Genomic DNA, 16,291 nt, shown 5'->3' on the forward strand with positions numbered 1-16,291 from the left:
CTCCTCTTAGCCAAGCGTCTAGTCCCCATTAGTGCAGAGATCAGCTTGTAAATAGGTGTAAGGCTGGGCGGCTGAGGTCAAAAGCTTAATGGCGAAGATGGACTTGAAGATGATATTTGAAGGCAGGCAGAAGAAACGGTGACTTTATTTAACTCAGGAGTCTTCAAAGACTTGGCCCTTTGATGACTTGTGGACTTCAACTCCCAGAATTCCTCAACCAGGCACGCTGGCTGAGGAATTCTGGGAGTTGAAGTCCACAAGTCATAAAAGGGCCAAGTTTGAAGTCCCCTGAATTAGAGAGGGCTGTCTCATGCATGAGGCGATCTACACTCTGATTGGTTGTTGTGGGTATGAAGGGGGCATTTCCCATTTTTCCCGCCTTTTTTCCTCTGTGTGTTCTGTCCACAATTTGATTTACCTCAGGATATCCCTATGTGCCTGACTATCTTGTGTTTTTCCTTTCTGGATGATGATAAAAATGTAAATTTAAATGTGCCTGGCTGAGGAATTCTGGGAGTTGAAGTTCACAAGTCATAAAAGGGCTACGGTTGAAGACCCCTGCTTGTGGACTTCCACTCCCAGAATTCCTCAGCCAGACACGCTGGCTGAGGAATTCTGGAAGCGGAAGTCCACAAGTCATCAAAGGGCCAAGTTTGAAGAGCCCTGAGTTAACTCTGGGGGCGGGAGGAGTTCAGAATGGGTCCAGCTGAATTTCCATGAAGCTAAGCTTTGACCAGTTTCCTGTGGATCCTTCGTTTGTCTCCATGCTGTAGGAAAATAAATTTTAAAAACATGCATGCCAGTTTCCATCATCTTTTGCAGTCGAAGAGAGATTGTGGGGGCTTGGGAGGGAGGGGTGCATAAAAGGAGGCCACAAGTGATGGGTGGATTTTGATTTAGAGCAGAGGTGGGGGAACGGTGGCCCTTTTCTGACTGGTGGACTTCAACTCCCAGAATTCATCAGTCGGCCATTTTGATGAAACTGTGGGCTTCGATCCAGATCAGGAATCTTCAGACTTGGCCCTTTTATGACTGGTGGACTTCAACTCCCAGAATTCCTGGTTCAATTGAAGCGGAGATCATAAAAGGGCTGTCTCCCCCACCCCCCCATTTAGAGCCTGCCAATTTTCAAGATAGCATGGACTGGTGTTGAATGAAGTCCACCTGAAAGCACCAGATTGGGGAAAGGTCTATTGATAGACGGATGGAAAGATGGGTGGGTGGATGGATGGATGGAAAGGTGGAGGGATGAATGGGTCGGTGGAGGGATGGGTGGATGCATGGAGGGAGGGAGGGATGGCTAAAAAGGAAACAAAAAAATCCTAGACAAAAATACTCAAAACAATAACTTATCAAGAACACCCCGACCAACACTGACAGGGCAAGTCGCTGGGTATAAATAGAGAACCAACTTCCAGCACTGAGAAGGTTACCTAGTTGGGTAATGAAACGTCTGCAAGAAAACAATCAAGGACCCCACAGTCGTCCTCCTCGTCCTCCTCGTCCTCGTCCTCCTTGCACTGGTGCTGTTATCTAGTTGGGTAATGAAACGTCTGCAAGAAAACAATCAAGGACCCCACAGTTCTCCTCCTCCTCCTCCTTTCCACACCCACCCTTCCTTCTAGCCCTAGTGATGTTACCTAGTTGGGTCATGAATCGTCTGCAAGGAAACCACCAAGGTCAGAGAGCACCAGGGACCCCTCAGATATTCAGCCCTACAGATATTCTTCTCTATTTGATGACATGGCTGTACTCACCCTCTCCACTTCCCTGGGAAGCATCCCCACAACCCAGGGAGCTGAATGACACCCCATCGTTCCCGCCCAATCCCACCTCAGCAAAGATATCAAGCTGCAGATGTTTGAGTTCAACCTCCTTAGAAGAAGCCCCAGATCTTGATGCCTGCTGGGTCCTGAAATTACCCACAGAAAACAGGCTGGGCCCTGGTTTGCAAACCGTCATTTCCGGCAGAACCACAGCCTAGCAAACTGGTTCCTTCCTTCCTCTTCTCTCTCTCTCTTTCTCTCTCTCTCCCTTCCTTTCTCTTCTTTCTTTCTTTCCTTCTTTCTCTTTTTCTCTCTCCCTTCCTTCCTTCCCTTCTCTTTTTCTTTTTTTCTCTCTCTCTCTTCCTTCCTCTTCTTTCTTTCTTTCTTTCTTTCTTTCTTTCTTTCTTTCTTTCTTTCTTTTTCTTTCTCTCTCTCTCTCTCTCTCTCTCCCTCCCTCCCTCCCTTTCCTCTCTCCCTCCCTCTCTCTCTTTGCTTTCCTACTTGAATACAAAATACACATGAAAATAAAGGCAATAGGAAAGTTAGAGAAAAGAAGGTGGGGACAGAGATGTGAAGTAAAGGGAAAATTGAAACAAAGCAGTGCTGTCCTGCATTTTTTTTCAGCGTCGCAAAATCCAGAGCAAAGTTACAATCTCAGCTGTATTAATTTCACCTAAAAAAGATCAGCCGCTTTCCAGATCAAACCACTGGTTCAAATCTAAAGTCAACATTTCATCGACCTTTGTTTTGAGCACAGAGGCCAAAGTCTGGAATGAATTTCCCAAAGATCAACACAACTAGTTAAACTTTCTTTTCCTGGCCACCTCTGCCAGCTCCATCACTTCTCCCAGGATGGGAATTGAAATAATAGAAATGAGTTATTATTTGCCCAAAGGCGTGTGCCCCCCCCCCCGTGTGTGTGTGTGTGTGTGTGTGTGTGTGAAGAACTCACTTCCGAGCCAGGAAAGAGAAAGAAGCTTCTGCTGCTGCTTCTATGCAAGACCAACTTCCTACTTTGGGCTGACTTTTTTTCACCCAACTGGGAGGAAAGACAGAGAACTAGGAGGAGCAAAGATTTGGTGATTTCCGCCTCCTGCTATCCAGACCCAGCTCAACCCTGGCAGTGAGGCCTCAGCCCCAGGTAAGTCTTCGTGGGCAACCCCCTCGCAGAGACACTCAACCCTCTTTCCAAAATCAGTTGGGGTGGAGCAGAAGAGCAACTAAGATGATCCAAGGCCTGCAGACTGAAACTGGAGGCTAGAACATATGAGGAACAGTTGCTGGAATTGGGTCTGTCTAGTTTAATGAAGAGAAGGACGAGGGGGGGGGGGACAGGATAGTAGGGTTCCAGTATCTCAGGGGCTGCCCCAAAAAAGAGGGAGTCAAGCTATTCTCCAAAGCCCCTGAAGGCAGGACAAGAAGCAACGGATGGAAACTAACCAAGGAGAGAAGCAACCTGGAACTAAGGAGAAACTTCCTGACAATTAGAACAATTAATCAGCGGAACAACCTGCCTCCAGAAGCGGTGAATGCTCCAACACTGGAGATTTTTAAGAAGAGACTGGACAGCCATTTGTCTGAGATGGTATAGGCCAGGGGTCTTCAAATTTGGCCCTTTTATGACTTGTGGACTTCAACTCCCAGAATTCCTGAGCTGGCATGGTTCAACATGGAAACCTCTCCATTTCTCCTCAGCATGGCTGGCTCAGGAATTCTGGGAGTTGAAGTCCATCATAAAAGGGCCAAGGATGCCTACCCCTGTTATAGGGTTTCCTGCCTGAGCAGGGTTGGACTAGATGACCTCCAAGGTCCCTTCCAACATTATTATTATTATTATCATAGATCATCGCACAGTCAGCCAGATGTTCAGACTGGATTTGGCATTTTGTCTACCTATCGAGTCCTTACCCAGGACCTGGGATAGGCAGATGTGGATGGTATTACAGATATCGTTGCAGGATGGAGGCAGTTCCTAGTAAGGCCACCTTTTGCAATTGACTAATAGCGAATTTGTCAATGCCAATGGTGTTCAAGTGGTGCTCCAGTTGTTTTGGGATTGCACCCAAGGAGCCTATTACTATTGGTACTACCCTTGCTTACTTTTGCCACAGTCTTTCTATTTCTATTTGTAGGTCTTTGTATTTTGTTATCTTCTCCAGTTCTTTCTCGTCTATTCTGCTGTGTCCAGGCACTGCCGTGTTCACTATCCAGACTTTTTTGTCTTTCTTATCGACAATTGTTAAGTCTGGGGTGTTATGTTGCAGGTGCTTGTCTGTTTGAATTCTGAAGTCCCAGAGCAGTTTAATTTTACCATTTTCTATGACTTATAATAATAATAATAACAATAATAATAATGATTTTATTATTATTATTATTATCATCATCATTATTATTATATGAAGATCAGTTGCAGGACTTGGGTTTGGCTAGTCTAAAGGAAAAAAAAGAAATAGGGGTGACACGATGGCAGTGTTCCAGTATTTGAGGGGCTGCCACCAAGGGGAGGGGGTCAACTTATCCTCCAAAGCACCAGAAGGCAAGAAACAATGGAGGAAAACTGACAGAGGAGCGAAGCAATCTGGAATTAAGGAGAAACTTCCTGACAATTAACCAGTGGAACTGCTTCCCTCCAGAAGTTGTGGGTGTTTCATCACCGGACGTTTTTAAGAAGAGGCTGGACAGCCCCTTCTTTGAAATAGTACAGGTGGTCCTCGACTTACAACCGTTCATTTAGGGCCGTTCAAATTTACAACAGCGGTGGAAAAAGTGGCTGATGACCATTTTCCACAGTTACGACTCTGGTGGCAATCCCCATGATCCTGTGATCAAAATGCTCGGCAACTGGTTTGTACTTAGGACTGTTGCTGTGTCCCAGGGATTCTGTGAGCCCCCTTCTGCGACCACAAAGACAATGGGGAAGCCAGATTCACTTAAGGACCGGGATACTGACTTATCAGCTGCAGTGATTCGCTTAACAGCTGTGGCAAGAAAGAGGGTAAAATTTGGCCAAACTCACTTAACAAATGTTAAGTTGGGGGCTCAATTGTGGCCGTAAGTCAAGGACTAGCTGTATTGGACAGGAGTCTTCAAACGTGGCAACTTTAAGGCTTGTGGACTTCAACTCCCAGAATTCCTCAGCCGCCCTGGGAGTTGAAGGCCACAAACTCTGGACTAATAACAACCCTTCCCACAACGCCTGCTGTCTAAGGAAAACTATTTTTAAAACAACTATTTGAGAGTTAAGAAGCCATTTGGACTGGGATTTCTTCTTTTCCTCCAAAGTAGTGTTTTTCAACCTTGACAATTTTAAGGTATGTGAACTTCAACTCCCAGAATTCCACACCCAGCAATGCTGGCTGTGGAATTCTGGGAGTTGAAGTCCACATACCTTAAAATTGTCAAGGTTGAGAAACACTGCTCCAAAGGTTTGCAGGGAATTCAGCGACCTTTGCAGAAAGTTCTGGAATATTTTTTCATGCAGGAAGTTTCAGATTTGGGGATTCAGAGGGAAAGGCGGGCCAAAACGGGATAATTTTTTCGAAAGGCTGATTTGCCAGCAGTTTGATTCTCTCACCAGCTTGAAGTTGACTTGGCATTCTATCCTTCGGCGGTCGGTAAAACGAGGAGCCAGATTGTCACGGGAGCAATCTGCTGAATCTGTAAACCGCTTAGAGAGGGCTGTAAAGCACTGTGAAGTGGTATATAAGTCTACGTGCTGTCTATCTTCTGTCTGTCTATCTATCCTTCCATCCATCATCTATCTACATCTACTTGTATCATCTATCTACATCTATCTGTCTATCTCTCTCTCTCTCTCTCTGTATCATATCATCTATTTATATCTATATCTATTCGTATCATCTGTCTGTCTCTACCTACCTACCTACCTGCCTGCTTGCCTGCCTATTTATCTATCTATCTATCTATCTATCTATCTATCTATCTATCTATCTATCTATCTATCTATCTATCTATCTATCTATCTATCTATCTATCTATCTACCTACCTACCTACCTACCTACCTACCTACCTATCTCTATATCTCTGAATAAGCTGAATTTGTAAACCACTTAGAGAGGGCTGTAAAGCACTGTGAAGCGGAATATAAGTCTAAGTGCTATTGCTACTAAGTTAACAACTGCAGCAATTCACTTAATAACGGTGACAAAAAAGGTCGTAAAACGGGGCAAAACTCACTTATCAACTGTCTTGCTTTGGAAGGAAAATTTTGGGCCGTGTTAGGATTGTAAATAGAGGACGGCCTGTAGTATGGGGATAGGAGACCACCAGGAAACGTCTAAACTCTCTATACTGCCACCCAGAAAACAATCTGAGCTCAACATGCCGGCACCGATGCTTTCTATCCAGCTGTGCATTGAATGATTTTCCACTTCTGGAGCAGGGCAATTTATGACTTGCTTACAACCTTGTGGTTGAGGGCTACACCCAGGGTCTTGAGAAGGTCCTGGCGTTATCAATGCCTTCTATTCTTCCGGAACCCTTAAAAACAAGACAAACCGGGTTGGGCACCTTGAAGCTTAGCAATCAAAGGAAGTATCTGACTTGTCTCGTCTTGCCTCGGTGCGTTTGAAGACTTTTCTTCCAGGATCAAAGGCACCGTAGTGAGCTGGCTAGAAAAGGATGCAGATTGATGAAGTTGTTATTTTTGCCACCATGTTTGAATGTTGTCCCCTCCCTCCAGGATTGCGGAAAAGAGAGGAGTAGAACACACTTAGTCCTCCATTTAGGACGCTAAATGAGCCTGGGATTAGGATTGTAAGTAATTGCGGTCATTAAGCAGGTCACCTGTGATTGCACGCAATTTTATGTTGCTGGAGGCAGCCGTTAAGCAAACAGGGGGGTCTTTGTGCAAATGTAGCAAGTTGTGAAGTAAACATGGCAGGTCAAGCTATTCTCCAAAGCGCCTGAGGGCAGGACAAGAAGCAACGGATGGAAACTAATCAAGGAGAGAAGCAACCTGGAACTAAGGAGAAACTTCCTGACAGTGAGAACAATTAACCAGTGGAACAACCTGCCTCTAGAAACGGTGAATGCTCCAACACTGGAAGTTTTTAAGAAGAGACTGGACAGCCATTTGTCCGAAATGGTGTAGGGTTTCCTGCCTGAGCAGGGGGTTGGACTAGATGACCTCCAAGGTCCCTTCCAACTTTATTATTATTATTGTTGTTGTTGTTAAAGTGAATTCATTTTATTGGGCATTTTATTCCAGGACTCATAATACGCTATAATATAGCTTTCGTTATTGAGATAATACACTGTATATTATAGACAGAATATTACCGTTTTTCTCAATCATAGCAATTTTAAGTTCTAGGTAGCTGGGAACTCTGAATAATAATAATAATAATAATAATAATAATACCATCAAACATCCACATCTGCCTATCCCAGGTCCTGGGTAAGGACTCAATAGGTAGACAAAATGCCAAACCCAGTCTGAACATCTGGCTGACTGTGCAATGATCCATAATAATAATTAAATAAAGTTGGGAAGGACCTTGGAGGTCATCTAGTCCAACCTCCTGCTCAGGCAGGAAACCCTATACCATTCCAGACAAATGGCTGTCCAGTCTCTTCTTAAAAACTTCCAGTGTTGGAGCATTCACCACTTCTGGAGGCAGGTTGTTCTACTGGTTAATTGTTCTAACCGTCAGGAAGTTTCTCCTTAGTTCTAGTTTGCTTCTCTCCTTGATTAGTTTCCATCCGTTGCTTCTTGTCCTATGTTCAGGCGCTTTGGAGAATAGCTTGACTCCCTCTTCTTTGGGGCAGCCCCTGAGATACAGGAACACGGCTATCCTGTCCCCCCTCGTCCTTCTCTTCATTAAACTAGACATACCCAATTCCAGCAACCGTTCCTTATATGTTTTAGCCTCCAGCCCCCTGATCATCTTTGTTGCTCTTCTCTGCCCTCTTTCTAGAGTCTCAACATGTTGGTGTGTATGTACGTAAGTACATACATATGCGTTCGTTCATTGATTCATTCATTGATTCATTCATTCAGGCTCTCCAAACCAGAGTTTTATTCTCTTCTTTCTCTCTTTTTTTCCAGCCTTCAAGTTTGGCAAAAATTACGAGGCCCATCTCTCCCGTAGCATTACAGAGGTTTGCCCTAGGCAACATTTAGGCTTCCGGGTATCCGACCTCTGATAAAGGCTGGGGAGCCGTGCCAGTCCTCAGCCTGTGCCACCCCTTTGTGGATGTAACATGCCCTCCAATTTGGACCCAGCTTTGCCCAGGATGACAGGGACTCCCCAGGGAGATCTAGGCTTTGAAGGGATTCTCCAGACCCTAAGTGGGATCCCAGCGGAGAGGCTAATTCAATATAGGCACAAGCTGAGCTGCTTGCAGCAAGACAGGAAGAGCTGCCATCTCCTGCACGTCCTGCTCCTGTGGTCCTTGGGGAGAGAAGATGAGGCCAGGGTGCATCTCAACAGCTTCAGAGATGACGTGGTGGCTTACCATCTCTCCCAAGGCCTCTGGGGCACAGGTGGAGCCAAGACGACAACCCCAGAACAACTGAAGGACCAGGCCAAGGTGGCCCGGGCCGTGGCGGAGATCTATTCGCTCTTGGTTGAGGAGAAGCTCTGTGAACCCTTGGCCAGAGACGAGGCCTACAGAACCGCTATCCAAGCCTTTAGAGCCAGTCACATGGAAGGAGCCCAACTCAAAGGTCTCCTGGATGAAGCTATGGAGAAGTGTGGACTGCCGTTCCTCTTAACGGTGCCCAGGAATAATTCTGGAGCTCTGGCCTCAGGTAGGTGGGAGTTGCCCAGAAGGAGCAGTCCGGTGTCCATCGTCAGCTCTTCTCCTCCTGATAACCCTCAGTCATTACGTTCTACAGGTAGCCCCATCTCCTACATCAGCAACCTTCAGATCAGTGAGACTTCAACCACCTCCGACAGCCCTTCCACCACGGGAAGGTCCTTGCCTCTACCATCAGCCAGCCAAGAAGACACCGGCTCTGTGTCGTTGGTCAATGGCTGCTCCACCAATTCAAGAAGACCTTCTCTACCAAATTCCAGAGGTCCCTGTTTACCGCCTGATTCCAAAATCACACTGTCTTCCAAGGCATCTGCCCAGGGCTCCAAGCACTGCACAGTAACCCCCGTAACAACGCCATCAGGAGACTTGTCTTTCAGCTTCCAGGTCCCACCTCTGCAGAAGTTGGATTCCACGCCTTCTGCAGGAAGTGCTCCACAACCTGGAACCCATACCTCTGCTTCAGCATCGATCACGAGTTTTGGACCTCTGCTATCGTCTTCTTCTCCTTCTTTTTCTTCTTCAGATCTTGCCTCTCGTAGCTCAGAACCTTCTTCAGTGGTCCCACCAGATAACGAAAGACAGTTCTACACCTTCGTGGTCCTGCACGCCGCAGAAGACGAGCTGGTGGCTTGCCGGGTGAGGGAACGCTTGGAGGCCTTGGGTGTCTCCAACGGGGCCACCTTCAGCGAAGATTTCCTCATCCCCGGCTGTGGCCAACTCAACTGTTTCCAGAATGCCTTGGACAACTCAGCCTTCACGCTCGTGCTCCTGACCAAGAACTTCACGGGCCGCCTCTGTGACTATCAACGCGACACGGCCTTGATGGACTCCCTCACCCGCTGCTGCAAGAGGAACTCGGTCATTCCGTTGGTGCCCAAAGAACACACTCTAAAATCCGGGGAAATGCCCCTCCTGCTCGCATCATTGGTGCCCTTGGTTGAAAAATCTCCTGTGTTTGACAAAAGGGTGAAGAAGACCTTCACTTCAAGGGTGATCCAGGAGAAAAAAGCCACCTGGGACTTCATGAGACAGATCCAGGAAAGAGAGGAGAAGATAGAACGAGAGCGAGAAAACCTGAGGCTACAACAACGTCTCGCTGTCCTCAACCTTCAACCATCACCAGCTCTACCACCGGTGGTGGACATTTCAAGACCACAAACATCCTTTATGGAACCAGGGCCCGATCAGGCTTCCTTCTCCCAACCATTCATGTTCTCGATGGGTTCTCCAAATGCAATGCCGGGTCCCCAACTTATCATTCAGAATGCCCAAATGATTCAGATCGGCGATTATAACCGCATGCAGGTGGAAAGAAGCAACGCAGCGGTGGGCACGGCCAATGAGACCATTGAGGGGCCTCCCGTGGAGGAAGGAGAGGACAACCCTGGAGAACGAAAATGAGAGGGATGAAAGAAGACATCAGGAACATTTGTAAGATTCTTAGAAGCGTTGGCGACTTTGTCGAGGGAAGAGACCAGTCTGACGAAGAGACCTGTGTTACGCGAAGATGTAGGGGCCAACAAGAACTGAGACCTTGAACTTCATGGGTGACCATCTCCGCTTTGCAATCCCCCCAGGGACTCGTAAAGCAGAGGTCCCCAACCTTTTGGGCACCATGGACCACCGGTTCCGTGAAGTTTTTCTGCGGACTGGAGGGTGCGTGGTTTTGTGTGCTGCCTGAATCCCGCGGATGGGGCTTTGCTTGTTTGTGTGGACCGGTTGCTGGCATGTCGCAGCTCAGTACTGGTCCACAGATTGGGGGTTGGGGACCCCTGTTGTAAAGGACAAAATGCACTACAGGTAGTCCTTGCAACCATTTGTTTAATGATTGCCTGAAGTTACAATGACACTGAAAAAAGGGACTGACGAACGTTTTTCACACTTGCAACCGTTGAACTTACGTGATCACAATTCAGACGCTTGGCAACTGACTTGCATTTATGACTTTTAACAGTTTTCCAAGATCACATGATCTCCTTTGGCGACCTTCTGATACACCAAAGACAATGGCGAAGCCGGATTCACTTAACCGTGTTACTAACTCAACAACCACAGCGATTGAATTAATCACGGTGGCAAGAAAGGTCGTAAAACGGGGCAACGTTCACCTAAGAACTCTCTTGCTTAGCAAGGGAAATTTTGGCTCAGCTGTGGTCGTTAAGTCGAGGACTTACCTGTATTCTTCTTAATTTTGCAGCTGGGGAGACAGGGGTTTGGGGATCATTTCTTGCTCTGTAGAAGAGGTGGAGGGGGGAGCCATTTTGCTTTTTGGGGGGAGGGAACCCAGCAAGAACTTTAGAAGGGATGAATCTGAAAGGACAGAGGAACTGCACGATGATTTACTTGGGTGAAAATTCTGAAATGTGTAGAATTGCTTTATGTTACGTGACCCCTACGCAATCTGTATGTGGCCTTTGAAGATGACTCGGCTCGCATTGCGATTGGAATTACAAGGAACCTGGCTTGATCTTGGTTTAAGAGGCAAAGAGTCACTGTGATCTTGTTTATGGCTTGGGGGGTGTCTCCACTCCACCAATTGTGACTTAGTCTATAGAACCAGGTTTAAGCTATGGCTTAATGCCAAGTGTAGTAGTTGAGAGCTCTTTTAGATGACAGGCAACGCTGGACTCTAATATGGTAGTCACGATAGCTAAGATGTGTGGACTTCAACTCCCAGAATTCCCCAGCCAGCACGGCTGGCTAAGGAATTCTGGGAGTTGAAGTCCACACATCTTAAAACTTGTTCAAGTGGAGAAACAGTCATAAGACTAAAGGGGTTCAGGAACATGGGGGTGTGTGCACCTCAACATTATCTCTTATCAGCTTGCTGCAGCTTTTCACTTGAACCATCTCTGGAGAAGCCAGGAGCTGCAGATTGCAATGCCCCCAGCCTCAATTCCTCCCTTTTTTCTGCATTTCATCAGATCTGGCGATCAAGATCCACTCAGATCTGAGGAGGGAAAGGATCCAGTTTCCGGAGAAAGGGACCCAGTACTTTTTCCAGTCTAGAGAAGAGGCATTAAAGAAGAGATGTACTGCCTGTCTGTCTTTAAAGACATCCACTCAGGGAGAAAATTACATATTAATTTATCTTTTTTTTGGTACTGCAAGGAAATATGTGTCCTTCTTTGGAAAAATGCATTAGAAACTCCTCAGAAAAAATTGAGGATCCTTTCCCCCCCCCACACACACTTATATTCCAGTTGGGCCAAGGGGATTCCTCAATGCCACCCCTTAGGCTGTACCACTTAGGCCTTTTCTGCCCCCCCCCCCCAAACTGGCACATGATTGCATTTACTAGATACGTTATATTCAGTGTGGCATCTAAAGCAGGGGCATCCAGCAATGGCAAGTTGTTGGGACTTGTGGACTTTCCAGAATTCCCCAGCCAGTTATGCTAGCTGAGGAATTCTGGGAGTTGAAGTCCACAGGTTTTAAAGCGGTTGCGGTTGGACACCCCCCCCCCCGATTTAAAACTTTGGATGTGCTTTACGAGTGGTAAATAATCTATGAGTGCATGGGGATTAATAAAATGAGGGACTCTTCATCCTTTTCTTGTATAGTTAAGTTTAAGGATGAATTTACTTTGCCTGGTTGTTAAACAGAATATCACTGTTTTAGGCATGGCCTACTGTGAGCTATCAGATGCTCGGCCGAAATCCACAGATTCTCACATGGGGAGACTTTCACTGTGGATTCCTCAGTGTTCCCCGAGTTTGGTTTAACAAAAAAGGATGTTGAGACTTTGGAAAAAGTGCAAAGAAGAGCAACTGTGATGATTAAAGACCTGGAGGCAAAAGGATACGAACAACAGTTGCAGGATTTGGGCTTGGCTAGTCCAGAGAAAAGAAGGACTAGGGGTGATATAGCAGTGTTCCAGTATCTCAGGGGCTGCCCCAAAGAAGAGGGAGTCAAGCTATTCTCCAAAGCAGCTGAAGGCAGGACAAGAAGCAACGGATGGAAACGAATCAAGGAGAAAAGCAACCTGGAACTAAGGAGGCATTTCCTGACAGTCAGAACAATTAACAGCTTGCCACCAGTAGTTGTGAATGCTCCAACACTGGAGGTTTTTAAGGAGAGACTGGACAGCCCCTTGTCTGAAAAGGTTTAGGGTCTCCTGCTTGAGCAGGGGGTTGGACTAGAAGACCTCCAAAGTCCCTTCCAGCTCTGTTCTGATTGATGGGCGGTTTTCTTGCATACGTTTCACGGCCCAGCCAGGTAACATTATCAGTGCTAGAAGGGAATGTGGGGTACTGGTAGCTCAAAAGTTGAATGAGGGGTCCTTGGGGCTTTGAACTGGGCTGTTTTCTGGGAGACATTTCATTACCAAACTAGGGAATATCATGAGTGGATTACATGGGGCAGCATGGGATGGGGTAGGCAACCTTGGCTCTTTTACGACTGGTGGACTTCAACTCCCAGAATTCCTGAGCCAGCATGGCTCAGCTTGGAAACCTCTCCCTTTCCCCTCAGCGTGGCTGGCTCAGGAATTCTGGGAGCTGAAGTCCACCAGTCATAAAAGAGCCAAGGTTGCCTACCCCTGCTATAGACAATTCTACATCTGGTGGAATACTGGTTTGTACCTTTAGAGCAGAGGTCTTCAAACTAGGCCCTTTTATGACTTGTGGACTTCAACTCCCAGAATTCCTGAGCCAGCCATGCTGAGGGGAAAGGGAAAGGTTTCCAAGCTGAGCTATGCTGGCTCAGGAATTCTGGGAGTTGAAGTCCACGAGTCATAAAAGAGCCAAGGTTGCCTACCCCTGAGGTAGCCCACAGAAGTCAATCATGCTACAGGAGTCTTCCATTTGTAACTCGCTTTTTCATAAACACCAAACTCTGAAGAAACGTAGGTGCCTATCTCAAACTCAAAAAAAGCCACCACATACAGGTAGTCCTCGACTTACGACCACTTACAACGGACTCCCCCACAGTTACTTATAACCCAGATTTGAAGTTACGATAGCCCCTCCCATAGTTACATGGTCACCTCTTGGGCGCTTGGGAGCTGACTGGCATTTACAGCCGTTTACAATGTCCCGCCGTCACGCAACCACAATTTGCAAAGCTTGGGGCTGAAAACCATTGTCCCCAGCAAAAAATAAAGAAAATAAAAAAATCAATGGATTTGCTTAACAGCCAACCTGCTTGCTTTATGGCCTCCAACCGCTTTCCGTTAACAACCGTCACAAAAGCATTATCAGGGCGAGGTCACGCGGCAACCTCATTTAAACGACCAGCGTGACTTATGACTAGAATTCCAGACTCAAAACAGTCGTAAGTTGAGGATTACCTATATATTAAAACACCTCCAGCCGTACCCCCATATAAACAAGAAGAGTCAAAGACGCGGTTTTGTATGTTTTAGCAGCACAACTTTTTTTTTTCTCCTTGATTTTCAACGTCAGTTTAACTTGTATTTACTTCAAGTGAGGAAGGCTGGCTCTCAAGAGTATATAGTATACGCTGCTTGTGCGTTTCGTTCTGCCATGATTGCCAAATCAACTCCATTCTTTGCAACAAAACCAAAAAAGAAAAAAAAGATAAAGGTAACCTGAAACTTCCTTTACCGGCTAACCTTGTTTGTTTGCTTTGAACACTGCAAGAATGCAAAGAGGCAGACAGGCTTCTGCAAAATCCATTAAAAAGGAGGGGGGGGGAACCCTGAGGTTTCTGTAGTTCTGTTTTAGCTCTACAGCAGAGTTTCTCGACCTCTGCAACGTTAAGATGTTTGGACTTCAATGCCCAGATTTCCCTAGCCAGCTGTTGAAGTCCAAACATCGTCAAGCCGCAGAGGCTGAGAAAAACTCTGCAAGGCAAGTTAAGAACTCTGCTTCTTGTTATCCCTGGGCTGTGTGAAGATGCAGAAATGGTTCCCCAAAATCCATTTAACCGAGTCTATTGGGGGGAAGCGGTGTTTCAAGACCTCAGGAACTTTTTACAAGGGTGGACTTTGACTCCCAGAATTCCTCAGCCCAGCCATGCTGAAGTTTCTGAGGTTGAGGAACACTCTTCTAAACTAGGGGTCTTCAAACTTGGCCCTTTTCGGACTTGTGGACTTCAACGCCCAGAATTCCTCAGCCAGGCACAAGTCATAAAAGGGCCAAGTTTGAAGACACCTGCTCTAAACAGTTCCAGATACCAGGGATGGATATGTTTGATCTGAAAAAAAAAAAAAAAATATTATCTGGACACGGGCAAGCACCAAAGATGATGACAGCACTGTTGGCCTCCTTTACTTCAGCCTACTCTGACCTTCAGTAGTCCTGTTACTATGAAGAGCTAAGATGACCCAGAGGTCACGCAACCATCAACAGCCACGGCCACCTTACAACTGCTCCGATCCTCTGCCGTGACACTGTTGGTGAGGTAGACCCGGAGAGAAGAACAAGAAAGGTCCTTCAAGATTTGAACGCAAATATGAAGCCCTCTCAAGCTCGCCAAGTCATTTCCCATCCATCCTTCTCAAGCTTTCCAAGTTCACCCACCCACCCATCCAGCTTTCCATCGATCCATCCAGCTTTTCATCCATCCATCCATCCTTCCATCCATCCATCCATCTTTCCATTCATCCATCCAGTTTTCCATCCATCCATCCATCCATCTTTCCAAGTCCATCCATCCATCCATCCATCTTTCCAGCCAGCCATCCAGCTTTCCGTCCATCCATCCAGCTTTCCATCCATCCATCCATCTTTCCGTCCATCCATCCATCTTTCCATCCATCCATCCATCTTTCCAAGTCCATCCATCCATCTTTCCATCCATCTTTCCATCCATCCATCCTTCCATCCACCTTTCCGTCCATCCATCTTTCCGTCCATCCATCCATCTTTCCATCCATCCATCCAGCTTTCCGTCCATCCATCCAGCTTTCCGTCCATCCATCTTTCCATCCTTCCATCCAGCTTTCCATCCATCCATCCAGCTTTCCATCCATCCATCCATCTTTCCGTCCATCCATCCATCTTTCCATCCATCCATCCATCCATCCAGCTTTCCATCTCCATCCATCCATCTTTCCGTCCATCCATCCATCTTTCCATCCATCCATCTTTCCGTCCATCCATCCAGCTTTCCAAGTCCATCCATCCACTCACCCTCCTTGCCACCATTTTTCTCTTGTCTAATGCAGCCTCAACCCCCACTATGAATAGAAAAACAGAATTTATAAGGACCGACCAAACAAATCAACTCAGTACAATCTGACAGGATAGCTGAGTAAGGGTCCGTGTGTGAGGGCTATTCCCATCTATCCTTCCACATCCATTTCTGCCCTCTACATAATTAAAAAAAAATCATTGCTTGATACATCTGGGGGAGAGTAATTTTAAGAATTCAAGTCGCAACCTTGCGATTTCTTGCAGGGATGAATACATTTCTCATTTTTGACACCCGCCTGTCCTGAAGAGTTAAGGAAGGCGAGGACGTGTGACGTAACTGGGAAGCCACATTTAATTCACCTCTGCTTGATTTGGCGGGTTACTAGGCACAATTTTTAATGAGAAGCAAACCTGGACAGGCCCATGGTTCCAAACAGGTTTTCAGCACTGTTTTCTTTGGCTTCTGGGAGATTTTAAAAAAGCACCTGCTCCTTAACCTTTCCACAGGATGCAAAGAGTGAGTTTGGACAATGAAATATTGCCCAATCACCTCCTGTTCCTTCCAGAAAAACTGGGGCCATCCCAGCCAGAAAGACATAATAAATCAGGGCTTTCCAAACGTGGCAACTTTGCAGACTTGT

General features: G+C 46.5%; 1 protein-coding gene and 1 long non-coding RNA gene across 2 annotated transcripts; both read left to right on the forward strand.

Annotated features, from left to right (window-relative positions):
* Positions 1-2,403: 2,403 nt before the first annotated feature.
* LOC120318960 (TIR domain-containing adapter molecule 1-like) lies at positions 2,404-10,260 on the forward strand. The gene is made up of 2 exons (XM_039367176.1): positions 2,404-2,907; positions 7,838-10,260. Exon 2 carries the CDS (start codon positions 7,993-7,995, stop codon positions 9,949-9,951), a length of 1,959 nt encoding a protein of 652 aa, XP_039223110.1. The 5' UTR covers positions 2,404-2,907; positions 7,838-7,992; the 3' UTR covers positions 9,952-10,260.
* Positions 10,261-12,608: 2,348 nt separating this feature from the next.
* On the forward strand, positions 12,609-14,728 carry LOC120318965. Its single transcript, XR_005559631.1, has 2 exons — positions 12,609-12,926; positions 13,316-14,728. It is a non-coding gene; the product is annotated as an uncharacterized LOC120318965 (long non-coding RNA).
* The last annotated feature ends 1,563 nt before the right edge of the window (positions 14,729-16,291 follow it).

The sequence above is a fragment of the Crotalus tigris genome, unplaced genomic scaffold (genome assembly GCF_016545835.1).
Source record: "Crotalus tigris isolate CLP2741 ecotype Arizona unplaced genomic scaffold, ASM1654583v1 scf7180000017599.838750, whole genome shotgun sequence".
In the NCBI taxonomy this organism is placed as follows: Eukaryota; Metazoa; Chordata; class Lepidosauria; order Squamata; family Viperidae; genus Crotalus; species Crotalus tigris.